At 34.4% G+C, this 27,343-nt stretch overlaps 1 protein-coding gene across 1 annotated transcript in view; it reads left to right on the forward strand.

The window, feature by feature from the left end:
• The first annotated feature begins 3,778 nt into the window (after positions 1–3,778).
• LOC133201665 (uncharacterized) overlaps positions 3,779–27,343 on the forward strand; it is a 276,554-nt gene continuing 252,989 nt past the window's right edge. Inside the window, 12 exon segments of the mRNA XM_061337452.1 lie at positions 3,779–3,943; positions 7,691–7,781; positions 8,323–8,356; positions 15,569–15,701; positions 15,999–16,059; positions 16,286–16,392; positions 16,968–17,050; positions 18,765–18,823; positions 21,401–21,522; positions 22,078–22,168; positions 22,921–23,032; positions 24,862–25,036. Coding sequence (XP_061193436.1) covers positions 3,779–3,943; positions 7,691–7,781; positions 8,323–8,356; positions 15,569–15,701; positions 15,999–16,059; positions 16,286–16,392; positions 16,968–17,050; positions 18,765–18,823; positions 21,401–21,522; positions 22,078–22,168; positions 22,921–23,032; positions 24,862–25,036 — 1,233 coding nt within the window.

The raw sequence follows: 27,343 nt of genomic DNA on the forward strand, positions 1-27,343 counted from the left end.
CAATTTTGGAAGAGGCATCCTTGCGTATCATAACAATGTACTTAGTTTGGTTAAAAAGTACCCAGGGGCAGAGATGAAGGTTTTCAAAGAAAAAATTCACCTTCACTATAGGATCTAGCCCCACCATAGAACCAGAACCCCTGTCCCTGGGGCAATGAATTTCACAATTTTGGAAGAGGCATCATTGCTTATCATAACAATGTACTTAGTTTGTTTCAAAAATACCCAAGAGCAGAGAAGAAGATTTTTAAAGCATTAATGCATTTTCACTATATAATAAATAGAGCCCGGCCCTAACATCAGAACCCCTGATCCAGGGGTCATGAAATTCACTATTTTGGAAGAGTCACCCTTGCTTATCATAACTATGTATTTAATTTGTTTAAATAATACCCAGGAGTAGAGAAGAAGATTTTTAAAGCATTAATGCATTTTCACTATATGATCTATATAGCCCCACCCTAGCACCAGAACCCCTGACCCTTGGGCCATGAATTTCACAATTTTGGTAGAGTCACCCATTGCTTATCATAACTATGTATTTAATTTGTTTAGATATTACCCAGGAGTAGAGAAGAAGATTTTTAAAGAAATAATTCACTTTCACTATATGATCTATATAGCCCCGCCCTAGCACCAGAACCCCTGACCCTGGAGCCATGAATTTCACAATTTTGGTAGAGTCACCCTTGCTTATCATAACTATGTATTCAATTTGTTTCAATAATATCCAGGAGTAGAGAAGAAGATTTTCAAAGAAATAATGCACTTTCACTATATGATCTATATAGCCCCCCCCCCCCCCCCCGAACCAGAACCCCTGATCCTGGGGCCATGAATTTCACAATTTTGGTAGAGTCACTCTTGCTTATCATAACTATGTATTTAATTTGTTTTAATAATACCCAGGAGTAGAGAAGAAGATTTTTAAAGAAATAATTCACTTTCACTATATGATCTATATAGTCCCGCCCTAGCACCAGAACCCCTTACCCTGGGGCCATGAATTTCACAATTTTGGTAGAGGGCTCTTTGCTTATTACAATCATGCCAACAGTTTGACTGCTTGATGTCCAGGAGTAAAGAAGAAGATTTTTAAAGATTGCATTCATTTTGGTGGTTTTAGCCCCAACCCTCAGGCCCCTAGGGGGCAGGGACCATGATATTCACAAATTGTGTTCCCCTTTACACATAGATGCCATATGCTAAAATTGGCTGAAATTGGTTCAGCGGTTTCAGAGAAGAAGCTGAAAATGTTCAAATGTTAACACACGACGCACGACGGACGACGGGCGACGCACGACGACGGACGAAAACAGATAGCAATAGGTCACCTGAGTGACTCAGGTGACCTAAAAATATGACCCCTTGGGCTATTTTTCTACAAAAAATCAATTTTTTCTACGGCTGGGGGGTCATTTTTGTCGTTGAAAAATGACCCTCAGGTCATTATTCTATGGGAGTCATTATTCGTCTTTAATCCGGCACTAGAAGTGAAAGTCACGGGTCTTTCGGATGAGACCTTAAAAACCTAGGTCGCGTGTCACGGTAGGCGTTGGCACGATAAAGAATCCTCACTGCTCAATGACCCTTAGAGTCGAGTATAAATGTAGCTCTTCATCAGTATTTGGTGACGTCTCTACATGTATATGAGTGAAAAATTCTCGAATGGGACGTAAAAAATAATCAATCAATCAATTAATCTATCTTTAGATAGCGGGAATATTCATAACGCAGTTGTTCAACTGATTTATTATTAACAGTGTATTTTCCGACAATGTGTGAACGTAGCGACTTTTACCAATTATAGGCTTGAGTTTCTCGGACGTTTTGTCAGAACATGTATTTATACTAGCTTAACCAGATGACACGATCTTATAATCTTGACCGTGACGGTCAATAAAACATTTTTCTTGCCAAATCAGTTGCCTTTGCATGGCATTTGCGATGAAAAAGTATTTTCTTTGACAGGATTAAAAGATATTTTTGTTGCTTATTATTCAAGAGAATTCCGTCAATATTAGGTAAGATATGATGCTAGTACATCTTTTCACAGAAGATAACTGCTTTGATTAATTAAAGATTAATATAGTACTGTGTAATTTGCAATCTTTATCGTGGCTGCCATAGTCTTACTAAGAAATTTCCTGTACAACTTTTTAGATCCTTCAGTAAGTTGGAGCTAGTGTGAATAGAATAAAATTGTTGTGTACGGAGATTTCAGAATTCAAGATCATCATATTTCAAAATCTAATCAATCATATGGGAAACGATATTTTTAAAAAAGGATGCTGTGAAATCAATTTGGTAAAACAAATGTTCGTTATTAAGCCATTAATTGAAATCTCACCTGTAAACATGCAGCAGTGATAATTTTTTGTTCTATTACACAAAATGTTTACACGAAATCACAAATACTAAGGCAATAGATCAGTCTTGAATTTCTTGTCTTGAACTCGTACGTAAAATAACAATTTATTGTAGAGTGAATACATAACTTCATGGCGGATTCCACTCCGTCAGGATTAGAGCATCTAATTCAAAAATTTTTAATATAGTTTCAACTAAATTAAATAAAAACTTGTAGTGGAAACGACCAAAAATTGTGTTATGGTTAATTGTCTACAAATTGTAAAAGACTTACTAGGTTTGTAAAAGTCTTCACTTCTTATTCATCCCTTGAGAGTTTGATCCTCTGCGTCCAAAATGCCCGCGCAATATATCGAAACGGGTGAAATAAAACGTGGTAGGGATTCTGAAATAACACATCTGCCGTTGGGATAGTAAGTTGATACTTTTTGCTTTTTTTTTTATCCCAAACAAGTGCTAAATGATAATGTTAGATTAAAAACTAAAAGATAATCTGCATGGAATGTGGTCTAAACGCTGAGGTTAACCTTGCCTCTTCGGACATACAGACGGGTGGACAGCGAGACAGACAGATGGACAGGGTGATTTCAGTGTACCCTCCCATACAAATCTATTGCTATGTGACTGAAAGGAATTCTTTCAATGAACCTTGATTCAAGACGCTTTGAATATTGAGTACATCCCAAGCAATTAGGAAGGTAATAAATATCTCCACATGGCAAAATAAAAAAAAGTTATAATATAAAATAATAATAATAATAATGAAAAATAATGAAAGCGTTTACCTTTTGTCAGTTGCAGACCATTAATGAAGTCGTAAATTCATGAACATTTGACTCTCCTAGAGTGAATATGCTGATCACAGAATAACTAAAAAATAACAAAACATAACGTTTAATTAATTACAATAAATAATCAATTAAATATAAATTGATGAACAAGGCATTAATTTCACTCTTTTGATAAAGTAGATACATGTATACTACACCAACAATAAGACAATTTGATCCAAAATTCACAAAAGCGATATCTATTATCTACACATAATTGTTTATGATTGATTTGATCAAATCCTATGCAAGTTTAGTAAATATTTTTAGATTGTCTTCTCTTCTACTTACTGGTTTTTTTGTTGTATGTGTAAAATCTCGATCAGGCTTTTGTCCTCTTTAACCACTCTTTTTGCTTCTGTGCAGGTAAAATGTTGCACCACTGCTCTTGTGCATTTCCATGAAATAAAATGCATGCGCAGTATGTTTCGTGATGAAAAGACACTGAAGGCTTTAAATATCGTGCGAATGGTTTGCCACAACGTATTTTCTTATAAATGCTTATTAGAACTGCAGCTCAGTTTTAGTCAATCCTTGTCGATTTAATATTGTTTGATTTCCCTCCAAATGCCCGAAACATGGGTCACTGGAGAGAATTGACTATTTTTGCAATAGCCATATGTATGTTGACTGAGCCTGTCCGTCCAAGATTCATCAATTTTAAGTCAGGATACGAGTATGTGTACAAGTATGAAGGTCATGCCACTGTTAAAGATCTAGGAAAGTTCCTCATCACAGCTAAGGTAATTATTGGTAAACTGATTTAACCCTGGACAAAATAGTGGAATTTGTTGACAGCTTTAAGCTTCGATTCCTTAAAAATGGCCTTAATTGCTAATTCGATAATTCATTCGGTCCGAGAAACTTAGATGAACAAATTGGTATATTCTAACTGATAAAATACAGAGTTCGAGATTAAAAGCAGGATTTGTATGTCATACAAAACATTGTGCCTTTTGCTATTGTGTGCAACATCAGATCAGTAAAATCAGTTAGGATAAGACAAGTTTGTCTTGTAGGTGCAGTTAACTTTATAATTTTCATATGCTAGTTTTTCAATGACCATTGTCGTTCAATTTTAACATTAAACAAAAATACTAGCAGAAAGGTGAATTAGGTGTTTGAAATACATTTGTATTATATTGAAAATTTAAATCTTAATTCAAACTTATCTAGGTTTATTAAGATTTAGACTTTTATTCTAAGAAATCTTATTGAAACAGTATTGAAGTTTGTAATTAATATGTTGGGGTTTTTTTTGTTTAAAGGCTTATTAGTCCCCTACCGGTTTCCTCTGAGTCTGTCCATCCGTCCGTCTGTCTGTCAGTCTGTCCCACTTGGTTTTCCGCACTTTTTTCTTAAACACTTGCAGATATTGAGCTGAGTTTTGGTATGTGAGTGTATCTTGAGGAGTTACAGATCTAGTTTGCATTTCGTTCCGCTTCATTGATTTTTGATGGAATTTTAAAAGACCTTTTCAATTTTTAAGGGGTTTCCGCAATTTTTTCTAAACGCTTGCAGATATTGAGCTGATTTTTTGCATGTGACTTTACCTTGATTAGTTATAGATCAAGTTAGCATTTCGTTCCGCTTCAATAACTTTTTAAGGAATTATGGTAAGTTCAGTTTTTAACGGGAAACAGATTATACTTGCCGGTAGGGGACTAGTATTAGTAATGCAATACTCTCGGAATGCCTGTTAGTCCCCTACCGGTGAAACCGGAGGGGACTACAGGTTTCCTCTGCGTCTGTACGTCCGTCTGTCCCTCTGTCTGTCTGTCAGTCTTTCCCACTTGGTTTTCCGCACTTTTTTCTAAATTCTCGCAGATATTGAGCTGAGTTTTGGTATGTAAGTGTATATTAATAAGTTACAGATCAAGTTTGAATTTCGTTCCGCTTCATTTATTTTTGAGGGAATTACGGCCTTTTTAATTTTTAAGGGGTTTCCGCACTTTTTTCTAAACGCTTGCAGATATTGAGCTGATTTTTGGGATGTGAGTGCATCTTGATGAATTACAGATCAAGTTTGCATTTCGTTCCGCTTCAATGATTTTTTGACGGAATTACAGCATTTTTAATTTTTAATGGGAACCAGATTACACTTGCCGGTATGGGACTAGTATTGCTAATGCAATACTCTCAGAATGCTTGTTAATATCACGGCATCGCATAAGAGATGTCACTTATTCTTAGAATCAGAATAGGTGATATCATGTATTAAGGTGATACATTTCATCTGCTGATATCAGATATCCGAATAAGTGTAAGTGTTACTGGATGTTAATATCACTAATTATATTAAATCCATAGCGGTGCATCATACACCCAACACTTCAGAAGATGACATGATATAGTTACGTAACTTCATTTTTTTGTCTAAAGTTACTTGATTTGAAGGGCTCTATGGATCATGGGATAAGTAAAGATATTTTTTTAAATTGGTAGTTTCAATTGGGGTTTAAACTTGAAAATAATACGCAACATGCAGGCTACATAACAAAAGGCATGGAGTTCAGGCTTTCTGGTGTGAATGCACTGCAGAATGGTAATATAATTTGTAATGTAAGCCGTTTTTTCTAAGAAAAAAAAAGGTAAAGGATAAAAACTCACTTTGGCAGGGAGGTCGTCATTGAGCAAACATAATTAGTCCCCTACCGGTGAAACCGGAGGGGACTATAGGTTTCCTCTGAGTCTGTCCGTCCGTCTGTCTGTCTGTTCGTCTAGCTCTCCCTCTGTCTGTCTGTCAGTCTGTCCCACTTGGTTTTCCGCACTTTTCTTCTAAATGCTTGCAGATACTGAACTGATTTTTGGTATGTGAGTGTATCTTGATGAGTTACAGATCAAATTTGCATTTCGTTCCGCTTCAATGATTTTTGACGGAATTACGACCTTTTCAATTTTTCAGGGTTTTCCGCACTTTTTTTCTAAATGCTTGCAGATATTGAGCTGATTTTTGGTATGTGACTTTATCTTGATGAGTTATAGATCAAGTTTGCATTTCGTTCCGCTTCATTGATTTTTGATGGAATTATGGCATTTTCAGTTTTTAACGGGAACCTGATTACACTTACCGGTAGGGGACTAGTATTGCTAATGCAATACTCTCAGAATTCTTGTTCTGTTTTGTATTTCAATTAAGGACAATGCTACTAAGAGTAGAGTAATCTGTAAAATTCTTTCAACATGCTTGATTTCGTAAAACTTGGTAAACAGCTAGAATACATCAAAATACTAGTATTACATAATTCTTCTGCGGAAGGGGGGCGCTAGTTTTTGTTTGATGTGAAAGCAAATGAAGATGGGAGGGGAGGGGGGCGAGAGGGTCAAATTGAGGCGTCAAATGTGTCGAAGGCGAACCTCTGTAGAAAGTCTGGGAGGTTAAGCCCTCAAAAGCTGGTGGATTTCAAAATTTTTGTCCGCTCATTTTTTAGTATGCGGAAAAGGAAATTTAAAATCATGAAATGTTATTATTAAAACCGCACTTTCTAAAGAAAGTTCGGATGTATTAAATTGTTGTTTTCTTACTCCGTCCGTCTGTCACAGTATTTTTAATGGAGTAGTCAATTCATCGTTTAAATGAAATATAGAAATAACAAACAGTAATCAAGCTCAAAAGTCCATTGAAACAAAAGAAATCGAGAGCAAACAAAGACCTCTAAAAACATCAGAAGTGCGATCAGGTACCACGGAGGAGTAAGCATCCCCTGTCGACCGGTCACACCAGCAGTGTACTCCTAGTCATGATCGGGAAATCGGAAATAAAATCCGTAGATTGATTGATTGTTTGTTGTTTTACGTCCCATTCGAGAACTTTCACTCATATAGAGACGTCACCATATACCGGTGAAGGGCTTCAAATTTTGACCTTTACTCGGCACTCAGGGCCATTGAGCAGTGCCAACGCTTGCCGTGACCTCGGTTTTTAAGGTCTCATCCGAAGGACCCGCAACTTTCACTTCAAAGTGCCGAGCACATGGCGAAGGAACAGTTGCTACCCATTTTTTATCGACTTAGGTCAGTCGCGGCGGAGATTCGAACTCGCGACCTCCCGATCACGGAGCGAGCGCTCTACCGACTGAGATACCGTGAACGGTAAAAAAAATCCGTAGAAAATTCAGTGTGTAAATAATGACCTAACAATTAGCATGAAAAAATGTCAGTCAGCATTCGACTTAAATGATAGATTGTGTTTGCTGATGAGATTATTGTATCGACCATAGAACTTGCAAAATGTTGATTTTAAACGAGACTGTTGATATCCCTGTTTCATCAACTTGTTTATCAATAGCTTGCCTCGTTTTAGAAATTGTTCATACGTAGAGCATATTCTTGCGAATCGAATCAACTGGGAGACTTAAACTACATATGCAGTAGTCCGAAATATCTGACGTTTTCCTGGCTTTTTCACGATTTTGTTATTTTACGTGCCAGGAAAACGTCAGAACGTTGAACAAATAGTAGACTAGTAGAATGTATTTTTAATAAAACAGGTCAGTTACACCAATATTCAGCACACAAATAACGGGCAAGAGTTGCTGTTGAAAGTCCACGTTGTGAATATTGCTCCAGAACATGATCCAAGTAAGATTTCATCGATGTTGTTTGATCATTTTTATATTTTTATGCAAATATTATTCTATTCGTATATATATATATATATATATATATATATATATATATATATATATATATATATATATATATATATATATATATATATATATATATATATATATATAATTCAAATGTTATGTACACCTGAAGACGGATTATGAAATCCAGAAAGCGCTTGTGTTGAATGGAATTTGGAAACTGCATTTTCTTTTTATTTTACGATTATTTTTACTGTGTGACATCATCTTTGAAGTACTTTTGAATTATATATATATATATATATATATATATATATATATATATATATATATATATATATATATATATATATATATATATATATATATATATATATATATATATATATATATATATAGAGAGAGAGAGAGAGAGAGAGAGAGAGAGAGAGAGAGAGAGAGAGAGAGAGTACAATACGTGAATCTAAATATTTAGAATACAGTAATAAATAAATATTGTTCATAAAGTTTATTTCCATGTTAAATTTTAGATATTAAAGGAATCGATTTGGACTTTTCCAACTGGTATGTAATGGAGTTTTTGACGAATTTTCTTATTTTTTTTCTTATTTTTTATAATGCAGATCGAAGGGTCACAAAGAACAAGGTACGGTTTCAATACAAATCTTGCCCTGTGTTTTTCTTAAAAATAAAAGTGATGTAAAAAATTAAAACTCATGCTTTTTGAATTATTGAAATTCCATGCAGAAAGATCATACAAATCTTTTTTTCTCACATGACCTTCCAAATGCTAATTGTGACGTCATAAACTTGTGCATTTTCCCGTATTTTCTTAAAAAGTTGCAGAAGACACCAATTTTCAATGGAATTTTCTTTCAGATAATATTGTCCACAGGCATCGCCCACAAAGATTTTGAGATATGTGATTTTTCAAAGAATTTTACACAACATATCTAAAAATTAACGTGGGCGACGGCTGTGGACACTATTTTCTTAAGGAAAATAACCCTTGAAATGGGTCATTTTGAGGCTTTTTCTGTTTAAAATAGAGAAATGCATCAAATTAATGACGTCATATTTCCAGATTGGTACTCCATCATGCTATATTCTTTCCTGATTTATTACAGTCATATACTCAACTAATATTTAAGCCAGTTTCAAAACTTTTTGAAAACATTGAATTTTTAGGGCACAATAAAGCTAAAACCATACCTTCTCCTTTGGCACATACAGAATAGAATAGAAGAGAATAGAATAGAATAGAATTTATTCATTTCCAAATTAGAGCCTCATGGATCATGGCAAATAACAATTATGATTACATCTCAATACACATAAAACAGATTTACATGTAACTAATTAGCTCAGTATTCAGCATATTACATGCTTGGTACCCAGAGGCGGTCGTGCACATTGTGCAGAGCGCTAATCCCTGTACACAAACAGTTTACACAGGAAAAAAATGATAACAGAAATTTAAGATATTTTTAATTAAAAGAAAAATAAATAAATAAATAAAAATTGTAAAAACAAAACAAAACAAAACAAAACAAAACCAAAAAAAAAAAAAAGAAAAAAAAACCCCGAACACCCCCCCCCCCCCCCAAAAAAAACCCCGCAGTAGTAAAAAAGCGCAATAAAGTGGCAACTTTGAAAATATTCGACAAAGAATCTAAAATTTCTACACATAATCGAAAGATCAATGTTTGAACTTTTATTTTCATGTACTCTTGTTGATGCACTTTCATCTACAGGTAGGCAGGATATGCTTGATATAATTACCTCATTATCTCCGAAATATAAAGGTTTTATAGTCGGGATCAAGAAGCTGAAAAATAATTCTCAATCTGTCGTCTGGTGGGAAAAACGAGTCGTGATGGATTTAATGAAAATGTTGAAGATATGGATTTTATAGGTCTTATAGATGTTATTCTTTAGAAATATACCACAACTGCAAACGCAGCTAGGTTAAGGACGCCCATGAAATATACGCCTTAATATACTCAGGGAAAATGAATACAATTTTAATATTTTTTTAAACATCATTAGTTTTGATAAATGTGAATTGTGGTGTTTTCACTTGTATATATCGGGTCTCTGCTGAGTTAGGCCAAAGCGACATCGCTTATATCAGCTGTTTGTCACGTGACAGGTTTAAAATTAGAACATGTATGTACTACTATAAAGATCGTAAAAGTTCAACGATATAGATAGTTTTCAGTAGGCCCAAATTATCAAGAGTTATTTCCCTTTGACCGCCATATTGGAGGTCAACATGCTCATATTCCTTCATTATTCAACCAACTTTAACTTTATATACTGGCCATTGTGGGGTAGGCAGCATTGTTTTTCTAAAAAATATACATTTGGTAAAGCCTCCTTTTTTTCATAATTTTTATTCCATAAAGATTTTCCTCCAAATATTTCTGCTACACTCTCTTAAATTTGGTAAGACAAAGAGGAAAAATTACCAGGTTGACCACCAAAATGGCAGCCAAGGGAAATAACTCGAAGAGAAAATATGTCATATGAAAACTATCTATACGGGCATCTTTCCGCTATAAAATTTATTCTCTTTTCTTTGAGAAGAATTCCTTAACACGAAAAGTGCTGGGAGCAACATCCCTATGTTCAGGAATTGTTTAAAATTTAGCCCTCTTTCTATAAACTCCAGACAAAAATATAATACGCATTAGAATAATGTTACATTACGGAATAAATAAACAATGCACAACCAGCTCCCAGCACTTTTCAGAATAGTAGGAATAATAGCTACACGTGTTTAAAAATTCAGAATTTATAGTGAGGCGGATATCGTTGAACTTTTGATATTTTCGAGGGGCTGGACCTGTCATTCTAGCACGTTACTGTACAAATGTGCTACCAACAGCTTTATATAAAGTCTACAAATTATCAATTTAGTTTGATAATAAAATGTGGATTAATATATTTCAGAATATGTCTCTCTTTTGCTCCGACTACCCGTGTTTCATATTTATTTTTATTTTTACAAGCTACGATAAAAGCTTGATCCACGCCTCAAGAACAGAGAAACTGCGTGTCAAACTAAGAAATGACGTCATCTCAGTAAGTACAGCGAGATCAAGCTGGCTTTCTTTCTACCTACGCTAAGTGCTATTATGGCAAGATAAGTTGCACATCCATTTATCTTTATAATATTAATGAGAAACGAAAGTATTTAGTGTGTTTTAAAAAGAACGTATAGTATTTATTCATCGAGATTCATTTGTATTGTTTTAACGTGACGTCATAATAGCTTTCCCGAACCTCTGCCAAGGCTGACGTATATATGGGAGTCCTTAACATAGCTGCGAACTATGATTATGAAACTTTTGAAAAATCTTATCTGTTGACCTGAATCCGGGACCCCTGACCCTGTATCACTCTGTATCACCTGTATCACCCTGTATTCAATATTCATAAACCAACTACTAAAAGTAAAAGTTTTAGTACTTGATTTTTTAAAATAGATATTTTCTACACTCCAGGAGCAGGCCCCTGTGTTCAGTAGTCAAGCCCTGATCCTCACGCACCAGCTGCCTCACAACATCAGGGGTCGTAAGTCAACATGTTGCCGAGGGAGCTCTGACAAACTTCATTCGTATTTTTTTGGGAGGGGGTGGGGCTTGCTTCTCTCATTGAGAAGCACGAAGTAAATCGAAGCTTTAATAAGTAGACAGATAATGTCAACAAAAAGGAATCCGTTGACACCTGAAGTGCACATTTAGATATCACTAAAAGGCTTAAGGTTATTGGTTGAGAGATAAGGAAAGGGATCAAGATTTGTAATTTTCCTTCAGTCAACCCGTAAAGTTAGTCAACTAGGGATTCCATAGTAACATGTTGACTTGGGACCCTTGATGTTGTGAGGATGTCAGGTTGTTCTCTAACCACTGAGCTAGCCTACTCGGGCTGTAATTCAGCTTGGCTGCATGCATGGATGTACTGAATCTCAGTCAAGATTACCCAGGCTGATATCCACAGTCCATAAAGCCCAAAATGGTACACATCAATAGATTATTTCCCCCAAGTTTTCTGCTTTAGTTGGAGCCCTTGAGTTCAAACAGTATCTTTGACATGCCAAAGTATAAGGCTATAAGCTACATTGTAGCTTGGATTTTTAAATATTACAAAAATGGCTGCCACTTCTGAAAGGGATCCATCATTATTTTCATGATTTTCCGTTGCTGGCCATAGTGCATGTTCAGAATCAATTAGTACGCCACACTCATTCTAATTCAAAATACCAGCAACTCCCTTTATAGCTGCAGATCTGTAGCTCTCTGGTAGAAAAAATTCGGATAGGTTTGTCTATCCGAATTTTTTCAACCAGAGAGCTACAGATCTGCAGCTATTTATGGCTAGCTTATACATGTACCTGTAGCAATTGGCCTCCGTTTGAATTGTAAAATTTCTGTCGACTTTGAAAAAATTTTGTGTGTGTATGGTACAAACAAACATATTTTAAATATTCTTATCATAAAAATATTCTAATCATATTTCCCAGTATTTCCAGAAATTACCAATAAATCTTGGGAAATACTAGTATTTGCCGCCATTTCTCAGGATTAATTGTGCCAATCTGCTTATTTTTTTTTTCTTCCATCAGCCAAATGAATGTAGTTTTCACAGTGCGCATGCAGCACAGAGCTTTCTGCCCCTCTTTTTATATCCCCCCTTTTGAAATGTATGGGGTGGATGGGTTATACAGTAATCGGGATGTCCATCAGATTGTTTGTCTGTATGTCTGTTACACTTGGGAGTAGCCATCCCTTATCTGCAACTCCTCCTATACCACTGATTAAAATTTACTGACATTTGAAAAGAATCTTTATTACATAGTGCCATTGTGCACCTCCTATTTTTGTATTTTGATTGGACACTTATTTAGGGTTTCCCTTTAGCAGAACAAGGACACTGCCATTCTTTCTATAATATTGGGGGTACCCATCTCTTATCCGCAACTCCTTCTATACCACTGAATAAAGTTTAATGAGACTTTCATTGAATCTTTATTACATAGTGCTATTGTGACCTATTTTTACCTTTTGATCAGACAAATATTTGGGGTTTCCATGAGCAAAACATGGACACTGCCATTTTTAGCTCACCTCAACAAAGTTGGGGGAGCTTATGTAATACCCTCGGCTTCGGCGTCTGCATCCCATTTAAGTTTTTGGAGCAGATTTCTTATAAAGTACTTCTATGCCTTGTATCAATCAGAGGTGCATGGAGGATGCTTCTAGTGTGTTTCATTGTACCAGTCAAGGTTTCAGATGCAATTTCAGCTAAAGAATGATTAAGAATGGTTAATGTTTTTGGAGCAGGTTAAAGTTTTTGGAGCAGGTTAGTTTATGGAGCAGATCTCATTTCCAAGTAACTATGTTGACCAAACTTGCATGGATGATACATCTAAGAATGCACACTACTGGACTTGCTTCGAATGCTGGATCTGACCTACATTTTCCGGATGAGTGACAAGGTTAAAGTTTTTAGCTCACCTGAGCTGAAAGCTCAAGTGAGCTTTCGTCCGTCCGTCTGTCCATCCGTCCGTCTGTCTGTCCATCCGTCTGTAAACTTTTCACATTTTCAACTTCTTCTCAAGAACCACTGGGCCAATTTTAACCAAACTTGGTACAAAGTATCCTTGGGTGAAGGGAGTTTAAATTGTTAAAATAAAGGGCCAAGTTCCCTTACAAGGGGAGATAATCAAGAAAAGACAAAAATAGGGTGGGGTCATTAAAAAATCTTCTTCTCAAGAACCACTAGGCCAGAAAAGTTGAAACTTATGTGGAAGCATCCTGGGGTAGTGTAGATTTTAAATTGTTATGACCCCCGGGGGGTAGGGCGGGGCCACAATAGGGAATCCAAGTTTTACGTTGAAATATATAAGAAAAATCTTTAAAAATCTTCTTTTCAAGAACCACTGGGCAAGAAAAGCTGAAATTTATATGGAAGCATCCAATGGTAGTGTAGATTCTAAATTGTAAAAATTATGACCCCCTGGGTAGGGCGGGGCCACAATAGGGAATCCAAATTTTACATTGAAACAAATAGGAAAGATCTTTAAAAATCTTCTCTCAAGAACAACTGGGCCAGAGAAGATGAAATTTATGTGGAAGCATCCTGGGATAGTGTAGATTCTAAATTGTAAAAATTATGACCCCCGGGGGTAGGGCGGGCCACAATAGGGAATCCAAGTTTTACATTGAAATATGTAAGAAAAATCTTTAAAAATCTTCTTCTCAAGAACAACTGGGCCAGAAAAACTGAAACTTATGTGGAAGCATCCTGAGGTAGTGTAGATGCTAAATTGTAAAAATCATGACCCCCGGGGGTAGGGCGGGCCACAATAGGGAATCCAAGTTTTACATTGAAAAATGTAAGAAAAATCTTCTTCTCAAGAACGACTGGGCCAGACAAACTGAAACTTACGTGGAAGCATCCTGGGATGGTGTAGATTTTAAATTATAAAAATCATGACCCCCGGGGATAGGGTGGGGCCACAATAAGTATTTCAAGGGGGAAATCTGGTAAAGAACAGCATGGCCAAAGTACTCAGGTGAGCGATGTGGCCCATGGGCCTCTTGTTGGAACAGATCTCATTTCCAAGTAAATGTAAGTCCTATGTTGACCAAACTTACATGGATGATACATCTAAGGATGCACACTACTAGACTTGCTTCGGATGCTGAATATGACCTATATTTTCCGGATGAGTGACAAGGTTAAAGTTTTTGGAGCAGGTCCATTGCCAAGAAACTATAAGGCCTATCTGAATCAAACTTGCATGGATGATGCATCAAGGGACAAACACTCTCAAACTTGCTTCAGATGCTGGATTTGACTTGCATTTTCTGGATGAGTGACTAGTTTAAAGTTTTTAGATAAGTCCATTCCCAAATAGCTGCAAGCATCAGATAAAAATTGGATAAATGTTGCATCTAGGGATGCACACTTCTAGATTATTAGTTTAGTGTGGACTTTGCCTTACTTAAAGACAACATTCGTTGAGGTGAGCTCTGTAATCTCTGATACCTATGTTTTCTATAATATTCAGGGCTTTCAAAAAGATTAGAAACAGCTAGGTGGTTCTTTTACAAAAATCAGAGGTACCTTGTGGATGCAATTTTAAATAAATATAAATATTGAATTTTTCTCCAATGAATATTTTTGGTGGTACAGTCATGATTACAGCTGGGTAAAAGTACACTTAGGGTAGCGGCGGATTTTGAATGGTCTGAATAATGAGGTACACATCTCTTATCCACAACTCCTCCTATACCACTGAAAAAAAATTTTATGCAATTTTCACAGAATTTTTTAACATGATGCCATTGTGATCTGCTATTTTTCATTTCTATTGGGCAGATATTTAGGGTTTCATATAACAAAACGTAGACTTTGGCATTATACTCATATTGGAGTAGGGGGTATCATTTTGTGAGCTCTGATTGCAGTGCTCACAGTACCTTTAGTTTTTGGCTAGTACATTGCAATTTTGGATGACAAATTCTAAATACAAACTCCTGCAGATCAGTATCACTTTCAAAAAGTACATTCTTTCTTGTAAATTTATATAGTTCACTCATATGTAGGCATTGGTTTGTAATGCAGTATCTTTTTTATAGAAATGTACTATTTTGTGATTCCTCTCTTGTGAAAATAATGAAGTGTTTGGGATTGGAAGGTGTCGATCATGTCTTTAAGTTTTATGAAATTCTGACAGAAATGATGAAAATATTTTTTTGAAAGGTTCTCGTTTGAGATAACTACAAGGGGAGCTATATCCAGGGTTTATCATCCAATGGGAGAGGATGAAGAAGTTGTTGCTACAAAGAAAGGCCTTGCATCATTGTTTGCCTCAAGATTGCATGAAGAGGGAGAGGTATATAAAAGAAAATAGGGGAAGATATACACAGGGTGATGGATCTGAATAATTTGTCATCTTTTCAATGCATGTGTATTGATTATAGCATTAAATTTCAGCAATTCATATATATTCATATTTATTCATTTTTTGTATTCTCCTAGTACTTATTTAAGAGATTTTTAACTATAAGTGAAACTTATAAAATATTATATGTATATGATGAGTATTTTTAAACTAATTTCTGAATAAAATTCACAGTTCTATAATTGCATGAAGTTTGAATTCAAAAATAAGTTGAAAACCCATTTTCAGGTACCAGGTGTAAATACCAAAGAAGGTTTTACTTACCATTTGACTGAGGATGGAAGTGAAGGTTAGTATGTAATTGATATCACAAATATGGTGTATTAGGATTAGGTATTGCCTTTACTGATTTGAAATGTTACTCAGGTGACCTATTGCTGTCTGTTTTTGTCTGTCACCGTTAGTCATGCTAATTAGTTGTAAAGAATCATTAAAGGAATTTATTTCTCAGATTTGAGAAATTTGTAGACACCTTTCATTCACTAGATCTTGATGTTAATGAAAATTATTTTCAGGTGAGCACACTGCAACATACTCAGTGTCTCCAACAAAAGATGGCATACAGTTTAAGAAAGTGAGACATAACCATCCTGTGCAAAATGCCAGGTCATCTTACCTAAAGGTTTGCAAAATTTGCCTTGATTCCTTGTTTTTTGGAAAATGAGTAATATATCTAATTGACATTGCACATTGTTCCAGGTAGATGTCTCCATTAGCACCCTGGAAATCTGTAGAAGAATAACACTTCTACTTTCACTTCTCCTGTCTCTGTCAATTGTAATAAAGTTGATAATTTCATAATTTCAGTTATTTTAGCAATATTTTCTGAAAACTATTCAGCTACATTATCTTAGAAATTAGCTAAATTAAAAAAAAATCTGGTCAAATATAATCATACTCTGTACTCTAACTAAAAATAGTTATCTGAGGAATTAAATGTCTCCGATGAGAAGCATCTCTTGTAAAAACTTCAGGTTCATCATCCATCTGTGTCACTCAAATTTTGCTTTAATGGTGATTTTCCAAATAAATCTAAATTTTAACTGATGAATTTGGTGGAGAAAAAACTTATACATAATGAGTTATCATCTACCTGATTAACAGCTTTTTATACAATGATAAGAAGTTGTGGGTTGCTTGTTGACTGCAGTAAGTTAGATGTTCTAAGTTCAATATCTGATTGAAACTGTATTTTAGACCCTCCATTACCATGACTGTCTGGGAACCATTCACAGTGTCCTGATAGAGGAAGATTTCACATCACCTAAAACACCAGCAGGGTATGTGAAAGAATTTACTTTTAAGAATTTTTTAATGGAACTCTAGCTCAAATTTGCAGAAATAAATATTTTTCTCATATCGATATACATATAAAAATAAATTAAAAGCTGTGATTTTGCTTAAGAAATATGGTGTCTCAAATATCACACATTATAAAAGTGAACTGGTAAATCCATGGAATGTCCAATTAATTAAATAATGTTTATTCCTCCATTGACATATTTGAATTAGTACATTAAATTATTTTGTATGTTGATGTAGATAATCAGTTGGATGTTTTTGAAGTTAGATCATATACATGGAATTTACTATGTATTTATACCCCACGCAACAAGTTGCATGAGGTATATTGTTTTTGACCCGTCCGTCAGTCAGTCAGTGTGTCAGTAAGTCAGTCCTGTTTTTTTTGTCAGCTCAACTCTTCATAAACCGCTGCACAGAATTTCGTCAAACTTTGCAGATATTTAGCACACATGTGTAGATGTGCATATTACCAGGAAATTCCGTTTCCTTTATTTTTTCTGGGAATTTCGGCACTTTTCAACTTAGATTTTTGGCCATATCTTGATTATAGAGATGAACAGTTTGTCTGCGCAACTCCTCATAAACCGCTGCACAGAATTTTGTCAAACTTTGCAGATATTTAGCACACTTGTGTAGATGTGCATATTACCAGGAAATTCCGATTCCTTTATTTTTTTCCTGGGAATTTCGGCACTTTTCAACTTGGATTTTTGACCATATCTTGAATATAGAGATGAACAGTTTGTCTGCGCAACTCCTCATAAACCGCTGCACAGAATTTCGTCAAACTTTGCAGATATTTAGCACACTTGTGTAGATGTGCATATTACCAGGAAATTCTGATTCCTTTATATTTCTGGGAATTTCGGCACTTTTCAACTTAGATTTTTGGCCATATCTTGATTATAGAGATGAACAGTTTGTTAGTGCAACTCCTCTTAAACTGCTGCACAGAATTTTGTCAAACTTTGCAGATATTTAGTACACAGTGTGTAGATGTGCATATTACCAGGAAATTCCGATTCCATTATTTTTCTGGGAATTTTCGACACTTTTCAACTTAGATTTTTGACCATATCTTGAATATAGAGATGAACAGTTTGTTAGTGCAACTCCTCTTAAACCGCTGCACAGAATTTGGTTAAACTTTGCAGATATTTAGTACACAGTGTGTAGGTCTGCATATTACCAGGAAATTCTGATTCCATTATTTTTGCCTTAAGAATTTTGCCTATTATTGAAGAAACTTTCCAGCTAGGTAATAAGGAAATCCACTGGAATCAGCTTTTGTAATGAAATTTTATGTGAAATATTTTATGACCTTTAAAGACCCCTATTGATTTAGAGATCAAAATATTAATGATTTAACACACACACACACACGCACACACAAAATCTTGGAAAGTTCTCCCCCCCCCCCCTTTCTTTAAATTTTTTTTCCCAGTATGAGGTACACTAATTAATGTACACAGCTGTAAAGTGATAATTGTCACCTTTTGAATAGAGCATCATCAAAACACACAATGCCTCTAGGGTTATGTAACAATTAAAACAATGAATTATTCTGAGAAGTGATCCAATAATCATTTATAAGATGCAGTTTATTATTTCTATTACTTATACTATAATACCTAACTTGTTTTATAGTATAAAAGTTGATGTAATAATGAAACGTTTTATATTTATTAGATTTGAACCTCATTATGGCATGAGAAAGGTTAAACCAGTCAATGAATTCAGTACCATGGGTAAGTTATTGAACTGTATATCAAATTTTGTTTGTCAACAACATAAAGGTTTTAGTTGGCCTTTACATCAATAAGGTTGATGAAAGAAATTTGATTTAAATTAACAGAAATACAAAAAGCTTTTTTTTGTGCCCCGAAATGAATATGGCTGGCCTGGGGCATGTAATATTTGTCATGTCTGTCTACCATCTTTCCGTCTGTCTGTCATGTTGCATTTAGCTCAGTTACGAAGAAACTATTAAAGATATTTTTATCAAACTTCATATGCTGATACATATTGGCGGGAGCCAATCGACTGCATCAGTTTTTTTTTACCTTGATCTTCACTTTGACCTCATTTTTCTTAATTTTGTGTTTAGCGTAGTTTAAAAGAAACTATTCAAGACATTTTTATCAAACTTCCTATGCTGAAACATATTAGTGAGAGCTATTCAACTATTTCAAAAATTTTTACCTCAAACTTCCCTATGACCTTGACTTTACCATTTTAAAATTTTTGTTATCTCAGTGTCAAGAAACTCTTCAAGATATTTTTACCAAACTTCATATGCTGATGCATATTGGTGAGAGCAATTCAGCGGCATCACATTTTTTATGCCCCCGTATCGAAGATTTGGGGGTATATAGTTTTTGCCCTGTCCGTTCATCTGTCTGTCAATTTTTATTTTCATTTCCGACATTAATATTTTTGCTCACCTGAGCTGAAAGCTCAAGTGAGCTTTTCTGATCACCTGTTGTCCGGCGTCCGGCCGTCTGTCTGTCTGTCTGTCCGTCCGTCTGTAAACTTTTCACATTTTCAACTTCTTCTCAAGAACCACTGAGCCAATTTTAACCAAAGTTGGTACAGAGCATCCTTAGGTGAAGGGGAGTTTAAATTGTTAAAATGAAGGACCAACCCCCCTTACAAGGGGAGATAATCAAGAAAAGAAAAAAATTGGGTGGGGTCATTAAAAAATCTTCTTCTCAAGAACAACTGGGCCAGAAAAGCTGAAACTTATGTGGAAGCATCTTTGGGTAGTGCAGATTCTAAATTCTTCAAATCATGGACCCCGGGGATAGGGCGGGGCCACAATAGGGAATCAAAGTTTTACATTGAAATATATAGGCAAAATCTTTGAAAATCTTCTTCTCAAGAACCACTGGGCCAGAAAAGCTGAAACTTATGTGGAAGCATGCTTGGGTAGTGTAGATTCTAAATTGTTCAAATCATAGTCCCCGGGGATAGGGCGGGGACACAATAGGGAATCAAAGTTTTACATTGAAATATATAGGCAAAATCCTTGAAAATCTTCTTCTCAAGAACCACTGGGCCAGAAAAGCTGAAACTTATGTGCAAGCATCCTTGGGTAGTGTAGATTCTAAATTTTTCAAATCATGGACCCCGGGGGTAGGGCGGGGCCACAATAGGGAATCAAAGTTTTACATTGAAATATATAGGCAAAATCTTCTTCTCAAGAACCACTGGGCCAGAAAAGCTGAAACTTATGTGGAAGCATCCTTGGGTAGTTTAGATTCTAAATTGTTCAAATCATAGCCCCCGGGGGTAGGCGGGGCCACAATAGGGAATCAAAGTTTTACATTGAAATATATAGGCAAAATCCTTGAAAATCTTCTTCTCAAGAACCACTGGGCCAGAAAAGCTGAAACTTATGTGCAAGCATGCTTGGGTAGTGTAGATTCTAAATTGTTCAAATCATGGAACCCGGGGGTAAGGCGGGGCCACAATAGGGAATCAAAGTTTTACATTGAAATATATAGGCAAAATCTTTAAAAATCTTCTTCTCAAGAACCACTGGGCCAGAAAAGCTGAAACTTATGTGGAAGCATCCTTGGGTAGTGTAGATTCTAAATTCTTCAATTCATGGCCCCCGGGGGTAGGGTGGGGCTGCAATAAATATTACAAAGGGGAAGTCTTGTGAAGAACAGCAGGGCCAAAGTAACTCAGGTGAGCGTTGTGGCCCATGGGCCTCTTGTTTCATTTCTGGAAATTTTGGTGGGCATCTTTCCAGCAACTTAAAGTTAATCAAGTAGGTGGATAGAAAGTTTAACAAGATATAAATAAACCACATTTCCTACATAAAAATATTACCATACACTGTACATAATACTGTAATGTATAATAATAACTAAAGTTTATTTCAAATTTTTGCATGTGTTAAATGAGCATGGAATTTTTCATCAAAATTTAATGTCCACTGAATTATATGTCGGTGACTGCAGCGAATTTATGTTACATTTCAAATATTAATTCTTTTATAACTTTTTAGATGAAATGTCTTGAATTCTGTTTTCATTGCCGTAAAAGTACTTTATGATAAATGTCGGAGATGAAAACTAAAAAATGTCGGAAATGAAAACTACAAAATGTCAGAAATGAAAAGTTTAATATTTTTGAAAATTCTGGAAATGAAATGCAGCCATAAATGTCTATGTCTTTAATTGTTTGTATAGTTATACTTATAAAAATTCATAAGTGTTAAAGCAACTTTTCGTATATGTGAGCAGAGAGTTTATGAGCCTTAAGTATTTTATGCCATGATGCTCATTTATTACAGCCATGCATTTTCATTTTACTAGCTTATCCTGAGATGTCTTATGCCAGCCAAGGGAAACTTGTATTTCTTACAAGACATGTAGACAACAAGGAATGGACAAAGGCCAACAAAAGCCTCCTGCTGACCAATATTCAGTTAGGAAATGTATGACAATAAATGTTTCAAAAATGTTTAAGTTTATCAGTGAAGAGAAATATTATACATTATTTATACATTATTTATATTACCCAAGCATAGTTTGGAATATATAATTGTATTTTCTTAGATTTTTATGAGGATGTTCTGTTTTAATATTAGCACAAGACCATATAAGGTTTCCAGGTGATTTCTCAGTCACTGTTACACGTAGAAACATGAGCTTGATATTTTCAGGATAATATTAATTCAGATTAATTTTGAAAAATCAACTTTACTTTAAAAGCATTTTCAGGATAAAATCATTCTAAAGCATGACAGCACATATGTTCAAATAAGATGAGATTTGATTGGCTAATACTTACATGGCTACAAGCCTATACTATATCATTTTTCAAGAAATATGACCAAATGTGATATTCCATAAATTTACTTTGAATGTCGTGCATAATTCAATGAAGCTTTTAAGGAATGGGGTACCCTGGGGAGCAGATGAGCCTTTTGGAGAACATATATAATGGTCATCACAATTGGTGCTATTTCAAAATGCATTACTTTTCATAGGTGAAGCACAAAATAAAAAATGTTAATGTGACAGAGGCCAGGATGTATATTGCGGGCAATCTTACCTGTATGGAGAACCAGCCTGAGCAAGGTATTTCAAACAAGTTTCTGTTTTAATTACTATGTCTGTCTATCTGTCCCTCAGTCTGTCTGCCATCATTCTATTGTAATGCAGGAATGGGAGGCCTGTAAAGATATTTGATTCACCCGATTAAAAACAAGTTTAAGGTATCCGATCCATAAAAGCCTCAGATTCAATGAATCCGAATGCATAACAGATATATATTGGCTGAATACTCGGTATATGTAGACATAATCTTCATGTTTTAGTATCAATATGTAAAAGCGGAATGTGTCCTAATTTTTTACCTTGTCCTGTCCTTGAAGAGTTATCCCCCTTTGCTTTTAATCAATAAAAATCAATTCTAAAAAAATCTATCTGGTAAAAAATTAGTTTTCAATCTTTTTTCTATTCCTAATAATTAAATACATCTTTCAACCAAAGCATTTTCTGATATTCTTAGTATATAAATTTTTATTTTAAAAAAAGTTGCTTGTCCCCATAGACCTCAATGCATTCTACATTTATTAATTACTGCTTAGGTAATTATAATTTTGAAAATTTCTCCAGGTAAATCCTTTTCTACTCTGAAATGCTTTGATTTAATTTCCGAGTATTTAATACAGGATGGATATTTAAGGTTAGAAAATTAGGTCCTTTTATGGATCGGATACCTTAATGGGTCATTTAAGATTGTTGATCTGTCAACACTATATTTTTTGCCTCCCATTGCAAAATTTGAAGGAGGTTATAATGTTTTCATCTGTGTTTTTTAATTTTAGGATCACCTGCTTTAATCACATGTTTTAGAAATATTGTGAATCAACTACTAGAATTGCCAGAAGCAGAATTAAAGAAAATTGCTGAATTTTATTTCAATACAATTAATGTAAGGTAAGTTTTTGATCTATTAATATGGCACATATATACTACAGAACAGTAGGTACATTTCTTAATTACACTATGCATCAAAGACTTTTTCAGAAACTTGCTGACTTAAATGTGTAGCACATAAGCTAGACCAGGGCCAGGTTCAAGATCATAATAACTAGCCTAGTGGCTGGGCTAGAGCAGTGTTTTTTGAATGGACTGTTAATTAATTCTTCTTATTGATAGACTAGCATACCATTCCTACGATGGCCGATATCAGCCTGTCTGAAATAAAATTACACGGCCTATAATTTTGTCTTTTGTACATGTACATTTCTTGAAATTGTACATGTACAAAAATATAAAAAGTTACAATTTTGCTAAAAGACAAAATGTACATGTACAATTCTTTAAAATTGTACATGTACAGACAAAAAAATCTATGGCGGTATATAAAAGAACTTCTTGAGTTCAGATCACACCTAAACAGAGAATACGAGGTAACTGAGATTGACCCAATTATTAATGAATCCTTGGCTTTAAACAGAGTCATAACGCTACATAAAACCAAGAAAACAAAGGAAATACCGAATGTTCTAATAACAAAGTATGACCCAAGAATCAAAGGTCTGAAATCAAAATTATTAAAATACTGGTCATTAGTTTTAAAAGATGAAACATGCAAATAAATCTTTCAAACAAAACTAATGATTGCATATGCTATACATAAAAGTATTGGTGATTTGCTGACAAAAGCTATTTTGCCATATAGAAATTACAGTTAGATCCCTGATGACGGCGGAACTGTGATATATATTTTTAATACACCATTACGATATCAAACCACCGAAACACATTGCTGTCACATAACAATTAATACAGTCAATATAAAAAAAGAAATAAAAAAAATCGCAGCACTGTCTCGGATTCTCTAAATTTTGAATGGCGTGGCAGATGGATGTTGCCTAAATGCAGCTGCTATAGATATTTTGTCTGTACATGTACAAATTTAAAGAAATGTACATGTACATTTTGTCTTTTCGCGAAATTGTAACTTTTTATATTTTTGTACATGTACAAATTTTAAGAAATGTACATGTACAAAAGACAAAATTATAGGCCGTGTAATTTTATTTTAGACAGGCTGATATCAGCCATCGTACATTCCAGATCACTGAGATACATAATTCTCTGTACCTGTTTGAATTTCGATGAACAGTGTTGCCATGGTTACTAAAAATAGAAAATTTCTTGAAATACTTTTAAAAGACTACTCCTCCTTTTTTTTTTTTTTTTTTTTTTTTTTAATTTTTTTTATTTGTATTTTTATTTTTGTCTGATTTCAGTTTAACTTGGCATACAAGTAGACTACACTGAGATACATAATTGTCCTTATTGTTTTTTGATTTTGTTGAATGATGTTGCCATGGTTACTTAAATCGAAATTTCTGTAAAATTATTTTAAAAGGCTACTCCTCCTACAGTTTTAGTCTGATTGCAATAAATTTTGCAACAAAAAGGGACTAAACCAAGGATCATTATTCTATTTATTGGTGTTGCAAAGTTTCAAGTCAAAGTGCTACTGTTATCTTCCTTTATAAATACAAATGTTAGAGCTACAGTCTCGTCAGAGACTTCTGGTTTCATTTCTATTTTTTTGAATTTTGCAGTTTGTGAATGCATGATTATTATTTTGAATTAAATTGTTGTTTAAATTAGTGAATTAAAGCAAAGAGTTTAACATCTATTCAGCATGTTGGAATTGTAATAATTAATATATGACTTAGTACTAAGCAGTGCTTTTGCTGGGATTTCTGTTTAACATGGAATATGTGTAACATTCTTTTCTTCAGAAATTCCAAGTATAGAGAAGCTGTAGAAAATATGGTAGATGCTTTTGGTGCAGTGAACACAGAAATGTCTGAGAAGTTACTGATGGAGAAGATTTTATTGAACCCTACTCCAGATGCAAAACTAGTTTCAAGATTTATCATGCATGTTGCAACAAGTGACAATGTTCCTCAAGAGGTAAAAGTTTAAAATATGTGTTTTGTTAATACACTCCAGCCTAGCTCATCTGGATGTTTGTTCAGAAGCTAACTGTCCAGATAAATGAGGTTTCCAGATTACTGAAGCATATAGATTTGAAATGAATTTATTGCTGATTCTGTCAAGCAGTGCGCAGTCAATGTTTTAAGTACACTGCAATGCTACTAAAGAGAATTGTTCATTTATTATTTTTTTTTTGAAGATAGGTAATATGGAGTAATTATGGCTAGGACCATCCTTTAATGTATACATAATTCTGTCTCTGAAGATTGTGACTCTTAATTTTTAAGTTAATGACAAAAGTTAACTTTAGCTCACCTAAGCCGTAGACTCAGATGAACTTTTATAAATAATGATTTTGTGGTGTACATAAGTGAAATTTTCATTTTTCTCTAAAACCACATGGACAATTTTAACCAAACTTAAGGGATATGAAAAAAAAAATCCTTTTTCAGAGGAGATTCATGATCATTAAAATCATTATCCCCTGTGACTAGGGTGGGCATACAATAAAGCTCAAAAGTTTTATTTAGTAATACAATCATGTATCTCTATGTCCAAACTTTTTAAAGGAGATCTTTTTTTTTTTCGAGAAAATTGTGCCACGAATAGTCATTAGTATGCAAAGACATATATATATGTGTTGAGAAACATGCAACAAGTCCTTTAAGACTGTTATTGAGGTCTTCCGCTCCAGGCAGAAGACCTTCTACTGATTCTGATGGTTAAGATTATTCTTATTATTCTTTTTTTTTTTTTCCTAGACGCCAACTTTGAGACCTCATATCTTGCTCATTTCTCAACGGATTTTGCTCAAATTTGCAGGGTTTAAAGACATTACAAAATTCTATCAGAATGCTGTCAAACATTTCAAAAACCCACTTCCGCTTTTGGGTTATCTCCCTTTAAATGAAAATTTAGGGGGCTTCATTTCCAGACAAAGGCTCAGAGACTACTGAAGCTGGAGTAGAAATTCTACCGAATTTAAATAATAGATGCACTGAAGTTGTGCACATCGGTTTTTGTTTTTCAATTTCTGTATTCAAAATGGCGCTAGAGAGGGGTCAAAAATTAGAACGCCAAAAAGAGCGAAAATTTACACATATTTTCCTTTTTATCTTCTAAACTAAAAATATTTTGATAAAACATGTAGAATAAAAGTTGTGCACAATTTTAAGGCCTTTCATTTGAGACCACTAAAAAGGGGCTGGCCCCTAGAATTAGGGATCTGGGGCCCTTTAAAGTTTTTGCTTTATAACTCAAAAACGGTAAATATTTCGAAATAGCTGCCGTAATTAAAGTTGTTATTTAACATCTTATTGATCTCAAGAAAATGTTATTTTGTTTGAGTCTTGTGTTCTAAATGAGCTAGAAGGATAACACATATACAGGTAAGTGTTTTCATTCAGCAAGTAAACAAGAGCTCTTCATGCGTGTAATTAAAATAAACTTACTATAAATAATAAACCTTGCTATATTAAATGCTAATATTCTTTAGAATCAGGTTTTTGAAGTATTTTGTGCTTTATTTCCAAATTATTTACTGACAACTTTCCCTTTTATTTCGTTTGTTTTCAAATTTGGATAAACCAGTCTACTAAACAGGGAAAAAAAAGATAACCTTTTCTTCTTATCATATAAAAACAAACAATAAAGTCAGAAAATAAAACAAAACTTTAAACATAGACTATTCACAGCCATTAAGTACACGCCTTTTACATTCACCTCGTGTGTTTACAATTATGTAACCCCTCCCTCGATAGCGCGGGGCAAAGGAGGTCACCGAGGATCAATCGGCGTGTGAACCAGCGACCTAAGGTCATACACAAAACAAACCATAGAATGGCCATTCCAAATACATTTTAACTAAGTGATGAGTGGATAAATATGTTGAATCTTTCAGATTATTTCATATCTTTGATTAAGTCGCTAGTACATTTCGATTTATATTTTATTCGCTCAATTACAAGAAAGTTGCATATTTATTCTTATAAACATTGCATTGTTGAGATAATTGCGCTTTGTGGAAAATTACTTTAAAATCATTTCGAATCTTTCATATGATTCCGTCTAACTGTTTAATTATCACTCGCTCGTTTTAATCAGCTAGTCTTAAGTGCCTTTCACTTATTCACTTCAAATTCAATGCATTTTGAATGCCGAAAAGACCACTTTCTTTGCGTATTAAAGAAACAGTTTATTTATCTCTCTAATGTTATTATTTAACGAGTTGCTATTTCTTTCATGAACATTAAACAGGATGTATATAATTAAAAATGATAATTG

This window comes from Saccostrea echinata, unplaced genomic scaffold (genome assembly GCF_033153115.1).
Source record: "Saccostrea echinata isolate AGI-Se365-2 ecotype Australia unplaced genomic scaffold, CSIRO_AGI_Sech_v1 ptg000045l, whole genome shotgun sequence".
NCBI lineage: Eukaryota > Metazoa > Mollusca > Bivalvia > Ostreida > Ostreidae > Saccostrea > Saccostrea echinata.